This window comes from Trachurus trachurus (assembly GCF_905171665.1).
Source record: "Trachurus trachurus genome assembly, chromosome: 18".
NCBI lineage: Eukaryota > Metazoa > Chordata > Actinopteri > Carangiformes > Carangidae > Trachurus > Trachurus trachurus.
The window spans coordinates 334,184-350,075 of NC_139909.1; the positions used below are offsets into that span (position 1 = coordinate 334,184).

The following is a 15,892-nucleotide window of genomic DNA, read 5'->3' on the forward strand; positions in this document are numbered from 1 at the left end:
GTTTTAACCTCTATTGTAACATGGCCCTATTTATTTATTATAATGTAATATTGTAATGTATTCCGTATTTTATGGTAATGTTGACGACGTGTGCTGCTGCCCTCTTGGCCAGGTCGCCCTTGAAAATGAGATCTCGATCTTAACGGGTCTTTTACCTGGTTAAATAAAGGCTCAATAAAAAATAAAATAATACTTTAACTATTTGCATAAAGTTACTTTTACAAAAAAAAGTACATGATTAAAAGTATCCGTGATTTTAAGTATGCTGCATCATTTTTCATCAGTTTTACTTCTTCCCACTCCTTTTCGGATATGAAACAAACAAACAAACAAACAAAATATATCAAATTACCTTTATTTTAAATTATTTTATTTCACTTTTTTTATATATATTTTTTGTTCATGTTGTCTTTGCAAAGTTTTTATATGTTATGTCTGTCCATTTCTGTATTATGTTTTATTTCTTTTAACATGTCCGAAATAAACTTAAACTAAACTAAACTAAACTAAACTAAACTAAATAAACGTTCATAAAAAATCAATCCGTTTGGAAATCGGACAAAAACTGAGCAAGTTGTGGTCATTATAGCAGAATACGCACCACAGGCTTCATGCTCTGGGGGAGAGAGTTGCCCTTACCAAGATGGCCGCCGTGTGGCTACGCCGCGTCACTAGGCAAACAGCGGCGGGCGAGCGGGCGGGGCTGCGTAGCAACGGAGGGGATTGAGGGGCGTTCCCAGCAGCCAATCAGAGCGCAGCATTCCCCTCGGCCCCGCCCACCGCGGCCGGCTTGGCCCCGCCCCCCCGGACAGAGAGCACCAACGGGGGCGGTGCTGGGGGGCGGGGCCAAGCCGCAGCTCGACCCAGTTTGAAAGTGAACCAACGGTTTCAGTCGCTGCTTCAGCTTCAGCCTCCAAACAACAATAACAAGACCCAGAAACCCAGACCCAGAAGCCCGGTCCAAGACGTCTGCAGCCCGGCCCTCATCCAGAGTGAGTACCGTTACCGAGCTCCGGCTTGGCTTACATCCATTAAGTCAACCACATAAGTGACAATGAGCTGGCTTTGATTTATCTGCCGGTTAGGGTTTTGGGGTTTTTTCTTTAACTGACGTGCAGGAGCTCCGTGTTAAATAAAAAAAAAAAAAAAAAAAAAAAAAAAAAAAAGGTCCGTGAATGAGGCTGGAAAAGTGGGATAAAATGGCCGCTTTGACGAGCAGAGTGTCGGTGGTGGTGAAGAACCGTGTTCGCATCACTGAGCCTCTCTCTGTCCCTGTGTGTGTTAACGTTACACTGATGGAGAGAGAGACGTGTTGTTGTTGTAAACACGAAACGCCCATTTTGGAGAGTAGCAACGCCAGGAAATAGTCCTATCCCCCCCGTCCACACAAGGCTGCTATGGTGACCTCTCCGGCGCATAACCTGAGCCCTGCGTTGAAAATGCGTAGCTGCTCTATCGACTCCATTATTTCCATTGCGGACTGGGGAAAAACACCTAAAAACTAAAAATAACCGCGCCGCTTTCAAAGATATACATTTAATTATGATATTAAACATATATATTTAATTTAATATGTTTTATATTTGTCCCGTTAGCCCTGCTAGTTGCTAGCTAGCGGAGGGGGATGGGCCGTTAGCTCCGCAGAGGGCGGGAAGCAAATGGTGGCTCATTGTTCTGTTAGCACCGTTAGCACGGCTAGGCTAACTGCACCACTCATAGTCATACATAGACGCCGCGACGCAGCTCGGCTAGCGGCCGTTTTCCTTCACCACGGCCGCTCAGGAGGCTCCGCTGGCCGGCGGGGAGAGGCGCGGAGCTCCGGCCGGGTGTCGCGGTGCTGCGGTCGGCTGCAGCCCGCAGAGAGAGGGGTCCAGCCCGGCTCAGAGGGCCTCCTTTTCCCCCCTGGTTTTTATAAAATGGATCCCACTCTCTGTTCTTTGTTATTCCCAAATCAGCTCGGATGGGCCGTTTTCACTCTGCACACACTTTCACATGGAGGATGGATGGAGAAAGTTATCCTCCTCCTCCATCAGCATCACATGGCACTCTGAATAAAACACTTTTTACATTTTAGACATTTTATAATTATTATAAAAAATAAAAAAAAATAAAAATTTTCTTTTTTACTAATGAAAAAAAGAAACATTGATTTATTTTAAAGGTTTATTCCAGCCAAACGTGTTCAAAGCTTTACTAGTGTGTAAAAGGGAGAATTTAGGGGGTTTGAGCACAATAAAGGTTAAATGTCAGATGTGTGTGTTCAGTGGGCTGTTTTCACTCTCCAGACACTTTCACATGAAGGATGGAGAAAGTTCTCCTCCTCCTCCATCATCAGATGGCACTCTGAATAAAACACATTTTGCATTTTAGAGATTAAAAAAATTTTTTAATAAAAAAATAAATCATTTTTACCCCCTTACTAATGAAAAAAAACAACATTGTATGTTTTATTTAAAGGTTTATTCCAGCCAAACGTGCCCAAAGCTTTACTAGTGTGTAAAGGGGAGAATTTAGGGAGTTTGAGCACAATAAAGGTTAAATGTCAGATGTGTGTGTTCAGTGGGTGGTGTCGGGTTCAAACATGTTTCCAGACATAATGAACCACTAACTCAACATCCCACTGTTTCCTGGACCTGTGAAGCTTCATGGACAGATGATCTGAGACTGTTTTATAATAATTAATCACATGAGAAGACCCTGTAAAGACATAGCAGAGACGATGCAGATGCAGCCAGACCCAGTTTTCCTTCACCTTCCCTCCACTCCCAGGCCGGGAGAGAGGACCGAGGCCCCGGCCGGATGCATCCCAGCCCGGTGCTGCAGCCGGATGCATCCCAGCCCGGTGCTGCAGCCGGCACGGAGAGGGTCGGTGCTGCAGCCGGCACGGAGAGAGGGTCCAACCCGGGTCTGAGGGGCCTCCTCCTCCCCCTGGTTTATAAGATGGACCCCACTCTGGGAATAACAAAGAACAGTCAGCTCAGTCTCATCATTCATCAAACACTTTCACATCAAGGATGGAGAAAGTTCTCCTCCTCCATCTGTCATTCTGAATAAAAACACATCACATTTTAGAGTTCTTTTTATTATTTATTATAATGAACAAAAAGAAAAATTGTATTTTAAAGGTTTATTCCAGCCAAACGTGTCCCACTGCCTTGACCTGTGATGCCTCTGTTACTGTTTTATATAATGATATAATGGTTTTTATAATAAAGATTATATGAGACAATGACAAGACACTAAGAAGACATGACAGCTGCAGCTCAGAGCTGTTTGAGTAAACATCATGTAAGGAATAGGGCTGCAACTAACGACTATTTTAATAATCGATTAATTGGTCGATTATTTTTTCAATTAAACTATGAATCGGATTAAAAAAACATTTATTTTCCATCTCTATTCAGAAACAGAACATTATTTCAAATTGACGGTGCAGAAAAGTGCACAAATGACAGGTTTCTGCTTGAACATTATGTGTCAAAGTAATAAATCAAGAATAATTAAAGAAAAAAATAACTAAATGCTTTTAATAATCAATTTTTATCGATTGGTTATTGCAGCCCTAGTGAGAAACCTGAGCTGAGATCATGTCTCTTCACTGACCTCTTCTATAACCTCTATAACCTGTACCTCTTAGTAAAGGTTGATCAATATCTGAGTTATTGTCTCTAACATCAACATTATTACTAATAACAATGGAAGGAAAATACTTTTCTTAGTTGGACAGACCATGATTTCCTCTTCTTCTCGCCGCAGGCCGCCAATATGATGCGAAAAGACGTCAACAAGCCGAAGGGGAAGACGTCGGCGTACGCCTTCTTCGTCCAGACGTGTAGAGAGGAACACCGGAAGAAAAACCCCGAGCAGTCGGTCAACTTCGCCGAGTTCTCCAAGAAATGCTCCGAGAGATGGAAGGTAAGACGGAAAGACAGACGGGTGGGACAGAGAGAGAGAGATTTTTAAGATAATTAACTATCTATGTATTTGTTTTAACTCTGCTGTAACTCCTATTGGTAGGACAGAGAGAGAGTGAGACAGCCTGAGACTTGGACCTGTAGATAGACAGATTACACAGCGCTCCAGACTAGGGATGTCACAATTACTTGTTTTCACAATTAATCACGGTATTAAACGCCACAATTAATTAATCGTAAAGATTCTTAAATACCATCACTTTCCAAAAAAGATTATTTTGGAAACACAGAGGCAGATGTGCACAAAAGTTAAGGTAAATGTAAGAAATACTGGTCAATTAACCTTTAATGTAACATGGTAGAAATTTAAATGTTAGCCTAGCGTCTCATTTGTGATAAACAATTAAAATAAACTTAAACATTTGGTATAGATGACAATGCTTTGAATATTTAAAAGACTTCCCCTGGAGGATTAATAATTGGTTACATATGAATAGTAGATACTCAAAATATTTAGTGTAAAGATTTGTAATGTAATTATATTTTGACTGCGTTTGATTTTACACATTCATATGTTGTGAAATTAATTAGGCTAATGCGTAATAATCGTGATAATCATACAAAGAACATCTATAATCGTGACATCCCTACTCCAGACTAACAGTTTTTACTAGGAGCACAGTGCTTTTTAGAAGATTTACAAATCAACTTTCAACATTTCCTTTTCATCCATGATCCTCACACACACACTGCTTTGCTTTACTTTACTTTATTAGTTTATTTAGTCGGGACAATGCAGTAAATACACCAGATTTAGCACATGTGCTGAATTACATCCGTAGTCCCCAAAACAATACAACAATTAACATAAAAAGTCCATAAAGACGGAGGACCAGTAGATAACAGAAAAGGCACATTTACATAGTTACAGGGTTATACATGATTCTTTGAATTGTAAAAAGATATATGGTAACACTTTACAATAAGGGTCCCTTAATTAACCTTAGTTAGGACATTATCAAGCATTAATATATAAACTAATGTGTTAATTAATGCTGAGTAATGCATACATAATGATAACTAATTACATTATTCAACTTTTAAATGTATTAACTAACTTTGAGTAGTAAACATTAATTAACTGCTTAGTAATAGGCTACATTCATTAATGTGTTTCCTAATCCTAAGTAATACATAATAATGATTGTTAATATATTAATTAATGCTTAATAATGTACTAACGTTAATTAAGGGACCCTTATTGTAAAGTGTTACCAAATATATATAATCTATGTATATAGCTGCGATTAACATGATTCATTGAAACATAAAAATATAAATCTATACAGTTGCGATTGACATGATTCATTTAAATATAAAAATGTAAATCTATACAGTTGTGCTTGACATGATTCATTTAAATATGAACATATATATCTATACAGTTGCAATTGACCTGACACCTGTAATCTCAGATACCAGCTCCTTTGAGTCGCCACTTTCACATTTCACCAGTGAAAGGTAAATTTACTGGTTGCACATGTGCAAGTAGATGAAAAATTTACTTGCACTGTCTCAGATTTTAGGGGCAAAATGCCTCCATGTTGGGGCAGTGGAGCCCTGTTACAGAAAGACAAATATTTATATATTTATGTCATGGTCATGGCTGCAGTTCCCCTTTAGTTCCAGCAGAGGGAGCCACTCACTCATACCACCAATCAGCACCAATAACCTTTATTTATAATAGTTTATTAAACACTCAACATTAGAAGATTCATCTGCCTCAGTGATGATGAATGTCACATGGTACAAGGTTCAATACCAATGTGCTTGGTTATGGAAGAGATTTTTGCAAAACTAATGTAACAAGTGTTTTATTGAAAATATTCATCTTTATATTAAATTGACCGTAACTCACTCCTGAAGTAAACAGTGCAATCGTGAACATTAAAAGGTCGATCTAAGGATTTCATGAATCGATATTATATTAGATCTTTCAAATTGAGTTTAATATGAATCGGAAGTTCCTTCAGAATAAAAGCCTGTGTCTTGTTGTGTGTGTGTGTGCAGGTTCTCTCTCCCTGTTCCTTCAGAATAAAAGTCTGTGTGTTGTTGTGTGTGCAGATTCTCTCTCCCTGTTCCTTCAGAATAAAAGCCTGTGTCTTGTTGTGTGTGTGTGTGCAGGTTCTCTCTCCCTGTTCCTTCAGAATAAAAGCCTGTGTGTTGTTGTGTGTGCAGATTCTCTCTCCCACTTCCTTCAGAATAAAAGCATGTGTCTTGTTGTGTGTGTGCAGATTCTCTCTCCCAGTTCCTTCAGAATAAAAGCCTGTGTGTTGTGGTGTGTGTGTGTGTGTGCAGATTCTCTCTCCCAGTTCCTTCAGAATAAAAGCATGTGTCTTGTTGTGTGTGTGTGCAGATTCTCTCTCCCAGTTCCTTCAGAATAAAAGCCTGTGTGTTGTGGTGTGTGTGTGTGTGTGTGTGTGTGTGTGTGTGTGTGCAGATTCTCTCTCCCAGTTCCTTCAGAATAAAAGCATGTGTCTTGTTGTGTGTGCAGATTCTCTCTCCCAGTTCCTTCAGAATAAAAGCATGTGTCTTGTTGTGTGTGTGCAGATTCTCTCTCCCAGTTCCTTCAGAATAAAAGCTTGTGTGTGTGTGTGTGTGTGCAGGTTCTCTCTCCCTGTTCCTTCAGAATAAAAGCCTGTGTCTTGTGGTGTGTGTGTGTGCAGATTCTCTCTCCTGTTCCTTCAGAATAAAAGCTTGTGTCTTGTGGTGTGTGTGTGTGTGCAGGTTCTCTCTCCCAGTTCCTTCAGAATAAAAGCCTGTGTGTTGTGTGTGTGTGTGCAGGTTATCTCTCCCAGTTCCTTCAGAATAAAAGCCTGTGTTGTTAGGCTCTTTGTCCCAGTTCCTTCAGAATAAAAGCCTGTGTGTTGTTAGGCTCTTTGTCCCAGTTCCTTCAGAATAAAAGTCTGTGTGTGTGCAGATTCTCTCTCCCATTTCCTTCAGAATAAAAGCCTGTGTGTTGTTAGGCTCTTTGTCCCAGTTCCTTCAGAATAAAAGCCTGTGTGTTGTTAGGCTCTTTGTCCCAGTTCCTTCAGAATAAAAGCCTGTGTGTTGTTGTGTGTGCAGGGTCTGACTCCCAGTGATAAGAAGTGCTTTGAAGACATGGCCAAGGCCGACAAAGTGCGTTACAACAGGGAGATGAGAGACTACGTCCCACCCAAGGGCTTCGGAAAGAGGGGCCGCAAGAGGAAAGACCCCAACGCTCCCAAAAGACCCCCGTAAGTTAAAAGCTGAAACCCTAACGCTCCCAAAAGACCCCCGTAAGTTTACTAACAGCTGAAACCCCAACGCTCCCAAAAGACGCCTGTAAGTTTACTAACAGCTGAAACCCCAACGCTCCCAAAAGACCCCAGTAAGTTTACTAACAGCTGAAACCCCAACGCTCCCAAAAGACGCCTGTAAGTTTACTAACAGCTGAAACCCCAACGCTCCCAAAAGACGCCTGTAAGTTAACAGCTGAAACCCCAACGCTCCCAAAAGACGCCTGTAAGTTAACAGCTGAAACCCCAACGCTCCCAAAAGACCCCCGTAAGTTTACTAACAGCTGAAACCCCAACGCTCCCAAAAGACGCCTGTAAGTTATCAGCTGAAACCCCAACGCTCCCAAAAGACGCCTGTAAGTTAACAGCTGAAACCCCAACGCTCCCAAAAGACCCCCGTAAGTTTACTAACAGCTGAAACCCCAACGCTCCCAAAAGACCTCTGTAAGTTTACTAACAGCTGAAACCCCAACGCTCCCAAAAGACCCCTGTAAGTTTACTAACAGCTGAAACCCCAACGCTCCCAAAAGACCTCCGTAAGTTTACTAACAGCTGAAACCCCAACGCTCCCAAAAGACCTCTGTAAGTTTACTAACAGCTGAAACCCCAACGCTCCCAAAAGACGCCTGTAAGTTTACTACCAATGAAACCCCAATGTTCCCAAAAGACCTCCGTAAGTTTACTAACAGCTGAAACCCCAACGTTCCCAAAAGACCTCCGTAAGTTTACTAACAGCTGAAACCCCAACGCTCCCAAAAGACACCTGTAAGTTTACTACCAATGAAACCCCAACGCTCCCAAAAGACCCCTGTAAGTTTACTAACAGCTGAAACCCCAACGCTCCCAAAAGACCTCCGTAAGTTAACAGCTGAAACCCCAACGCTCCCAAAAGACCCCTGTAAGTTTACTAACAGCTGAAACCCCAACGCTCCCAAAAGACGCCTGTAAGTTTACTAACAGCTGAAACCCCAACGCTCCCAAAAGACCCCTGTAAGTTTACTAACAGCTGAAACCCCAACGCTCCCAAAAGACCTCCGTAAGTTAACAGCTGAAACCCCAACGCTCCCAAAAGACGCCTGTAAGTTTACTAACAGCTGAAACCCCAACGCTCCCAAAAGACGCCTGTAAGTTTACTACCAATGAAACCCCAACGCTCCCAAAAGACGCCTGTAAGTTTACTAACAGCTGAAACCCCAACGCTCCCAAAAGACCCTGTAAGTTTACTAACAGCTGAATCTGACCTTGAACGCTCCCAAAAGACCTCCGTAAGTTTACTAACAGCTGAAACCCCAACGCTCCCAAAAGACACCTGTAAGTTTACTACCAATGAAACCCCAACGCTCCCAAAAGACGCCTGTAAGTTTACTAACAGCTGAAACCCCAACGCTCCCAAAAGACCCTGTAAGTTTACTAACAGCTGAAACCCCAACGCTCCCAAAAGACGCCTGTAAGTTTACTAACAGCTGAAACCCCAACGCTCCCAAAAGACCCTGTAAGTTTACTAACAGCTGAAACCCCAACGCTCCCAAAAGACGCCTGTAAGTTTACTAACAGCTGAAACCCCAACGCTCCCAAAAGACGCCTGTAAGTTTACTAACAGCTGAAACCCCAACGCTCCCAAAAGACCCCCGTAAGTTTACTAACAGCTGAAACCCCAACGCTCCCAAAAGACCCCTGTAAGTTTACTAACAGCTGAAACCCCAACGCTCCCAAAAGACCCTGTAAGTTTACTAACAGCTGAAACCCCAACGCTCCCAAAAGACCTCTGTAAGTTTACTAACAGCTGAAACCCCAACGCTCCCAAAAGACGCCTGTAAGTTTACTAACAGCTGAAACCCCAACGTTCCCAAAAGACCCCTGTAAGTTTACTAACAGCTGAAACCCCAACGCTCCCAAAAGACCCCTGTAAGTTTACTAACAGCTGAAACCTACCCCAACGCTCCCAAAAGACCCCTGTAAGTTTACTAACAGCTGAAACCCCAACGCTCCCAAAAGACCCCTGTAAGTTTACTAACAGCTGAAGCCCCAACGCTCCCAAAAGACCCCCGTAAGTTTACTAACAGCTGAAACCCCAACGCTCCCAAAAGACCCCTGTAAGTTTACTAACAGCTGAAACTCGCCTCAATGCCCGTAAGTTTACTACCAATGAAACCCCAACGTTCCCAACGCTCTTTTGCTTTTTCTACTGGTTTATACTAATCAGTCAATATGTTACAGTGAATTTATTCAGATTAACTGCTCGATGCATGAACACACTTGTTTTAATCAGGTGGTTTTATTTTGTGTCCATATAAACATAGGCCGGGAGCCAGGTCCACCCCTCAGGATGTTTTTTGCTACCTTTTTTTCACTATTATTTCTTAGAAATCATGCTTAATCCCATTTGGAATGGTAATGCTGAAAGTTCCGTTTTCTCTGATTTTGAGGTAGGACACTGGAAGACTTTGGTCATAGCAGGTGTAATCTTCTAGATGGAAAGGTCATTTTGGGCTTAAATTGAGGCTTACAAAAGTGGGAAGTTTTTCATATCCATCTAAGGCAGTGATATGTATAATAAATGATTTTAAAATGATCACATTTGATGACAATTTGTCAGGCGGAAACACATTTTTTTGTCTTTTGGGATAAACTGAGGGTGATATTTGAAAATAGGAAGGCATTAACCCCTAGAATATTATTCTGATAGTTTCCCCTATGTGTCAGGATACACCATGAAAACATTTCAGAGTTATCTGACCATGTATGCAGTTGCAGTACCCTATATGCCATTACATCATTTCGCCAGAAGCTTTTCCCAAAAAGGTTTTTTTTTTTGGCAGATCCAAACGGATCCTTGCTGGGGGTACATGTCCCGTGTCCCTTCAGAGATGTAATGTTTTATGTTTGACCCGTGTCCCTTCAGAGATGTAATGTTTGACCCGTGTCCTCTGTCCCCTCAGGTCTGCGTTCTTCGTGTTCTGCAGCGAGTACCGTCCCAGCGTGAAGCAGCAGTACCCCGGTCTGTCTATAGGCGACTGTGCCAAGAAGCTGGGAGAGATGTGGAGCAAACTGTCCCAGTCCGAGAAGCTGCCGTACGAGGAGAAGGCCCAGAAGCTACGAGAGAAATACGACCGGGTAAGAGACCGCTTACTATCACACCATTACCTCATCATTATTAATATTAGACAGACACACACGCTTCATATCATTATTATTATCATTATTATTATTAGGGACGCGCCAAAATTAAAAGTTTGGGCCGAAAATCACTGAAAGAAATCATTCTGACAACTTCTAGTGACTGTGTACTCACCTCACTAAAATCAAAGCTTTGCTATTTCATAAATTATTATTCATGCTTCAAAGTAATCGGTTACAAAAGTTATGAAAATATTTATTTAGCATTGACGTTCCAACAATGCACAATATAAAATTCTAAATAAAACAGTCTACTTGACCCCACTCATGAAAAACCTGCAGGCCTATAACTGACTGGCCTTTTACTGGCTGCTGAGAGATAGTAAAATTAAACATGATTTAGGGCTGCAACTAACGATTATTTTCATTATCGATGAATCTGTTGATTATTTTAACTATTAATCGATTAGTTGTTTGGTCAATAAAATGCCACACCACCAGATGACATCGTCCTCAAATGTCTTGTTTTGTCCACAAACCAAAGAGAGACTCAGTTTATTGTCATAAAGGAACAAAGAAACCAGAAATATTCACATTGAGTAGTTTTTGAAGAAAAAGTCCCAATTCTCTGATTCCAGCTTCAGAAGCTCTCCACGAGTAGAGCTTCTTCAAACTGATTATTAGATTATCACAATAGTTGACGATTAATTTAATAATTGATTCATTGTTGCAGCTAGGGATGCACATGATTAACCGTTTAACCGTTAACCGATAACAAGAACTTTGACCGATCGGTTATTTATAACAAGAACTTTGACCGATCGGTTATTTATTTATTTTATTAGCTCCTTATGTCGTCAACTCATGGGGGCGTGTCGACACGTGCAGAGTTCACTGCCTTCAGTCATATTTCACAGCAAAAAGTTCCACAGGAGGGCTGACAGTATGTGCAGCAGCCCCCATGAAGGAACATCAGACAATAAATGTAGCTGCACGGACATGGATGTGAATCACCTGTAACTACGGCGCTGAGAAAAAACAAAGAGGACGAGGACGTGGCTGCTCTCCAGCCTGTTCACCTGCAGCTCCACAGAGGAGCTGTCAGAGGAGCTCTGCTGCTCCTTCAGCCTGGTGTTTGGCTGCACTTTGTATAAAAACAGTTCTACATTGGACGATCTAACCTCCAGAGCGCGATCAGCTGAGACAGAGCGCACTGATCAGCTGTCGCGGCGCACGTGTGTATTTAACGGCAAAAATAAATAAATAAATTGGAGCGATCAATTTTTTTTTTTTTTTGCCGTGCACCGCAAGCGTCTTAATCTAATCGGTTAACGGTTAATAATCAGTTAACGAGCGTCGGTTATCGGTCAGAAAAAAATTCAAAATGTGCATCCCTAGTTGCAGCTCAAATATATATAGATAGATACAGGTGTTAACAGTGATACATCGTTTATTCTTTCAGCTCGTACACGTTTGTTTTCACTCTGGTCCAAACGCCACACCGCTGGCAGGGCGTTGTGTTTCCATGACGACTGACCAGAAACTCTGCATACGTCATGTTAACATGAGTCCAGATTGTAAAAGTAAAACTCTGAGAAGAAACGCTGAACTTTAATAGCAGAGACACGTAGACACAGATTAGACACCGTTGCCGTTGTGTTTTTGGTTGCATCATCTCAACACCCTGTTCGATTCCCTCCCTTGTTGTTTATCAGGACATGGTGGCGTACCGCGGCGGCGGCACGTACGCCAGGAACCCCGGCTCCTCAGCTCAGGGAGGAGGAGAGGAGGAGGACGACGACGACGGAGAGGACGACGACGACGAGGAGGACGACGACGAGTAGACGAGACGACGGCGACGAAGAGATGACGACAAACTGCAGCTGGATGAGAGAGAGTGTGTGTTAGAGCGAGAGAAAGACAGGTGGGTGTGTGTGTTTCAGAGGTCCGACGGTTTTAAACAGGAGGGGGGAGGGGGAGGGGGAGGAGGAGGAGGAGGAGGAGAGGGAATCCAGCTGCCACCTTCTGTCCGTCTCCATGGACACGCCGTAGGTTGATGGACAGGTGAGGAGAGAGAGCACGGCAAAAACTCTACATCTGTCCAAGAATATTTGTCTTATTTCTTGTCAAAACGTCTCATTTCTAGTCAAAACTAAACTCTTTTCACTTAAAATAAGACTCATCACCTAAAAATTTACTTGTTTTTAGATCATTTTCATTTATTTTAAACTAATTTTCACTTGAAATAAGTAGAAAAATCTGCTTGAAAGAAGTAAAAAGTGTCTAAAAACAAGCTGCTTTTTAATGTGATGAGTCTAATTTTACTTTGACTAGAAATGAGACAAATATTCTTGGTAAGATTTTGAGTTTTTGCAGCAAGACAGGAAGTTATCAGCTGCTCCTGTCCGTCTCCATGGATACGCCGTAGGTTGATGGACAGGTGAGGAGAGAGAGCACTGCAAAAACTCCAAATCTTTCCAAGATTATTTGTCTTATTTCTTGTCAAAATGTCTCATTTCTAGTCAAAACTGAACTCTTTTCACTTAAAATGAGACTCACCACCTAAAAAAAGATAATTTTCATTTGTTTTAAACTAATTTTCAATTGAAATAAGTAGGAAATTCTGCCAGTGAAAGCAAGTTTCTACTTATTTCAAGTGAAAATCTGCCTGAAAGAAGTAAAAAGTGTCTAAAAACAAGCTGCTTTTAATGTGATGAGTCTGATTTTACGTAGAATGAGATTTGTTTTGACTAGAAATAAGACAAATATTCTTGGTAAGATATTTTGAGTTTTTGCAGTGAGACAGGAAGTTATCAGCTGCTCCTGTCCGTCTCCATGGATACGCCGTAGGTTGATGGACAGGCCGTCTCCATGGATACGCCGTAGGTTGATGGACAGGTGAGGAGAGAGACAGGAAGTATCAGCGGTCAGTTTTTACCTCAGTGCTGACTCACAGGTTGAAGCAGCTCTGAAACACACACACACGGACCACAGAGTGTGTGTCGCTGTGTGTGTGTACTGTGTGTGTGTGTCTGTTGCCTTTCTGTAACGTGTGTATGTGTGTGTGTGTGTTTGTGTGTGTGTGTGTGTGTGTGTTGGCGGTCATCAGATGTTAAACTGTCCGACACCAGAGGATAGTAGAGAACCCCCCCACTCCCACTCCCCCACCTCCTCCTCACTGTTACCATGGTTACCCCTGCACCCTTCCACCCTCCCCTCCTCCTTCCCCGTCATCGACCCTGTGTGTCACCATGGAAACCTGAACCCCCCACCTCCTCCTCCTCCTCCTCTTCCTCCCCCCCCTCCCTTTCCCTGCTCATCATCATCATGTTTTTTTTTTATTTTCTTACTGGAGGTTTATTGGAGTTTTTTCAGTTCCTTGTTCACTGTCAGAGTAGAAACTTCAACTTTTATAATAAAACGACCAACTGAGGGAAAAAAAACCACGAGTCCGCTGCTTTCTTCTCCGCTGTAAAGGTCCTGCAGGTCCTGGTCCAGACCCGGTGTCGGTACCAGATGTGTCCGAGGCCCTTGTGCGCCCTCGTGAGGATTTATAAAAGTTCTTTTTTTAATGTTTTGTCTTTATGCAGGGTATCCGTGGGGTCTTAAATAGTATTAAAAGGTGATAAATCAATTTTGGGAAAATGAAGACCCTTAAAAGGTATTAAAAAGTCTTTTCACGACTTTATAAAGTCTTAATATTTGAAGGTATTTTTTTTAGAATTAGCTGTCCAAGAGTTTGAGTCCTAAAAAACATTGTAAAAGTGTGTGAATTTATTAATTTTATTAAAAAACAAAGATGAACCGGGTACCTAAAGAAGAAAAGAAGATTGTTGTTTTTGTTTTTTGAGAGTAGAGCAATGTCTATTTATAAACTTTGCCTTTGATACAACAGAATTCAAAATAGGCTGAGATAATAAATCATAGTGATCTATAGTCTTTATTTCCCACCATAAACGGAGATTCGGCGGCGTTATTCTCATGACTCGCCACGAAACCGAAAGTAAAGAAACGCTGGTCGGCTCGCCCAGCATTTCCACCACCACTAATAATAACAAAATAACCATAGAGACAAAACCATAGATTTATCTAAAATGGACCATTAACAAGTGGTAACGGAGATTCATCCACATTAATATGAGACTTTTTTATAACCAAATAGAAACTCCTCGTTGTCCCTTTAAATAGTCTCCACAATGGAGTTAAGTTCTGTTTATTTTTTAACAGCATTTTGTTTGAGAAAAGAGAATAATTTCTTTGTTTTTAATTTATTATTGTTGTAATTAGGGCTGGCTGTTTGGGTTTTTTCCTGCGACCAATCGACCAATGAGAATGGTCGGCTTGTGTTTTTTTGGCCGACTATTTTGCTACCAAAATTACTTCTTTTTTTAACCTTAAAAACTTAGAATTGAATCGAACCGTGGGTCAGAAATGGAGATACGAATCGAATCGTGACTTTGGTGCATCGTTACAGGTTCAGACTGAGTCTCCGTCCGGACGTCTTTCACCTCCAGCTCCTCAGCGAAGACGTCTCAAACACCGAAGAAGAAGTCTTTGTCCTGTGTTCCTGCTGACCTGACAGGAAGTCCTGGTGGTTGCACCCTTCACAATAAAAGCCTCTTGCATGGTGTTGAGGAGGAAACTCCTGTTGTTGTGATTCTCTGGATGAATGAGCTTCAGTCTTCATCTCTCCATGAACTCAAGACACAAAACGACTTTCATAAGATTCATTTCCATTTATTAAAACTTCATCAAGTGTCAGGGACATTTGTTATCAATAATTTACTATCGGCCAGGGCCAGCAGTCAGGTGGTGCTGTTAAATTAATGTTACATTACTAATACAGTGCTATCACAGTAGTGTTAAATTACTATTACAGAATTTTACAGTACTATTGCAGTAGAAAGAACTTTTACCTTCATGTTACAGTACTAATACAGTGCCATCAGAGTAGTGTTAGATTACTATTACAGAACTGCAGTGCTTACTATTGTGGTAGTGGCACCACATTAATTTATGTAGTCTATATACTGTGTTTCCACACATTATTTTACACTCATCCTAAACAATTCAGGTATTTTCCAGCCTTCTGTAGCGATGTGCTATACCACAGATTTATTTTCTGATCCGATACAAAGTAAAACTGAAGGTGGTATTGCGGTACATTTTACAACTGCTTCATGTGTGAAGAGGGAAACAAAAACAGTTTCAAATTATAGTTATGCAAAGCAAATTTGCTAATTTGTAACACAATCTTGATGATTTTGACCATTCAAATTCGCTTTTAAAGGAATAATCTGCATTTCTCTGAGATAGCAGTGAATAGTTCACAGATTACCTTTCTTGTTCTTTAATTAGAAATACTTGTCTCAATAACATCCAAACTGTAATCCTCCTGTTCTCATTAGGTCTATGAGTTCAGCTGAGTGTGTGTGGGAGGGGCACATAGATTTACACAACCATAGGTCGCCTCGGAGGCAGAACAGGTGTAGTCCCTTCCAAACAGTGTGAAAAAAGGTCCTTTAAATAACAAAATAACTG

The 15,892-nt window shown here is 41.4% G+C and overlaps 1 protein-coding gene across 2 annotated transcripts; it reads left to right on the plus strand.

Annotated features, from left to right (window-relative positions):
* Window positions 1-831: 831 nt before the first annotated feature.
* On the plus strand, window positions 832-13,801 carry hmgb2b (high mobility group box 2b). Of its 2 annotated transcripts, XR_014596221.1 has the most exons (6): window positions 832-992; window positions 3,757-3,915; window positions 7,041-7,192; window positions 10,174-10,348; window positions 12,067-12,779; window positions 13,202-13,795. XR_014596221.1 is itself a non-coding variant. In XM_083993427.1 (5 exons), exons 2-5 carry the CDS (start codon window positions 3,766-3,768, stop codon window positions 12,193-12,195), a joined length of 606 nt encoding a protein of 201 aa, XP_083849553.1. In that variant the 5' UTR covers window positions 881-992; window positions 3,757-3,765; the 3' UTR covers window positions 12,196-13,801. The 2 variants fall into 2 exon arrangements, 1 of the variants encoding a protein (XP_083849553.1); XM_083993427.1 differs by having other exon boundaries at window positions 881-992; window positions 12,067-13,801.
* The last annotated feature ends 2,091 nt before the right edge of the window (window positions 13,802-15,892 follow it).

Excerpts from the sequence above, each read along its gene's own strand:
- hmgb2b (XM_083993427.1), top strand. The coding sequence starts at position 3,766 with ATGATGCGAAAAGACGTCAACAAGCCGAAGGGGAAGACGTCGGCGTAC. Across the intron at positions 3,916-7,040 it reads AATGCTCCGAGAGATGGAAG|GGTCTGACTCCCAGTGATAA; the intron begins GTAAGACGGAAA and ends TTGTGTGTGCAG. Across the intron at positions 10,349-12,066 it reads TACGAGAGAAATACGACCGG|GACATGGTGGCGTACCGCGG; the intron begins GTAAGAGACCGC and ends GTTGTTTATCAG.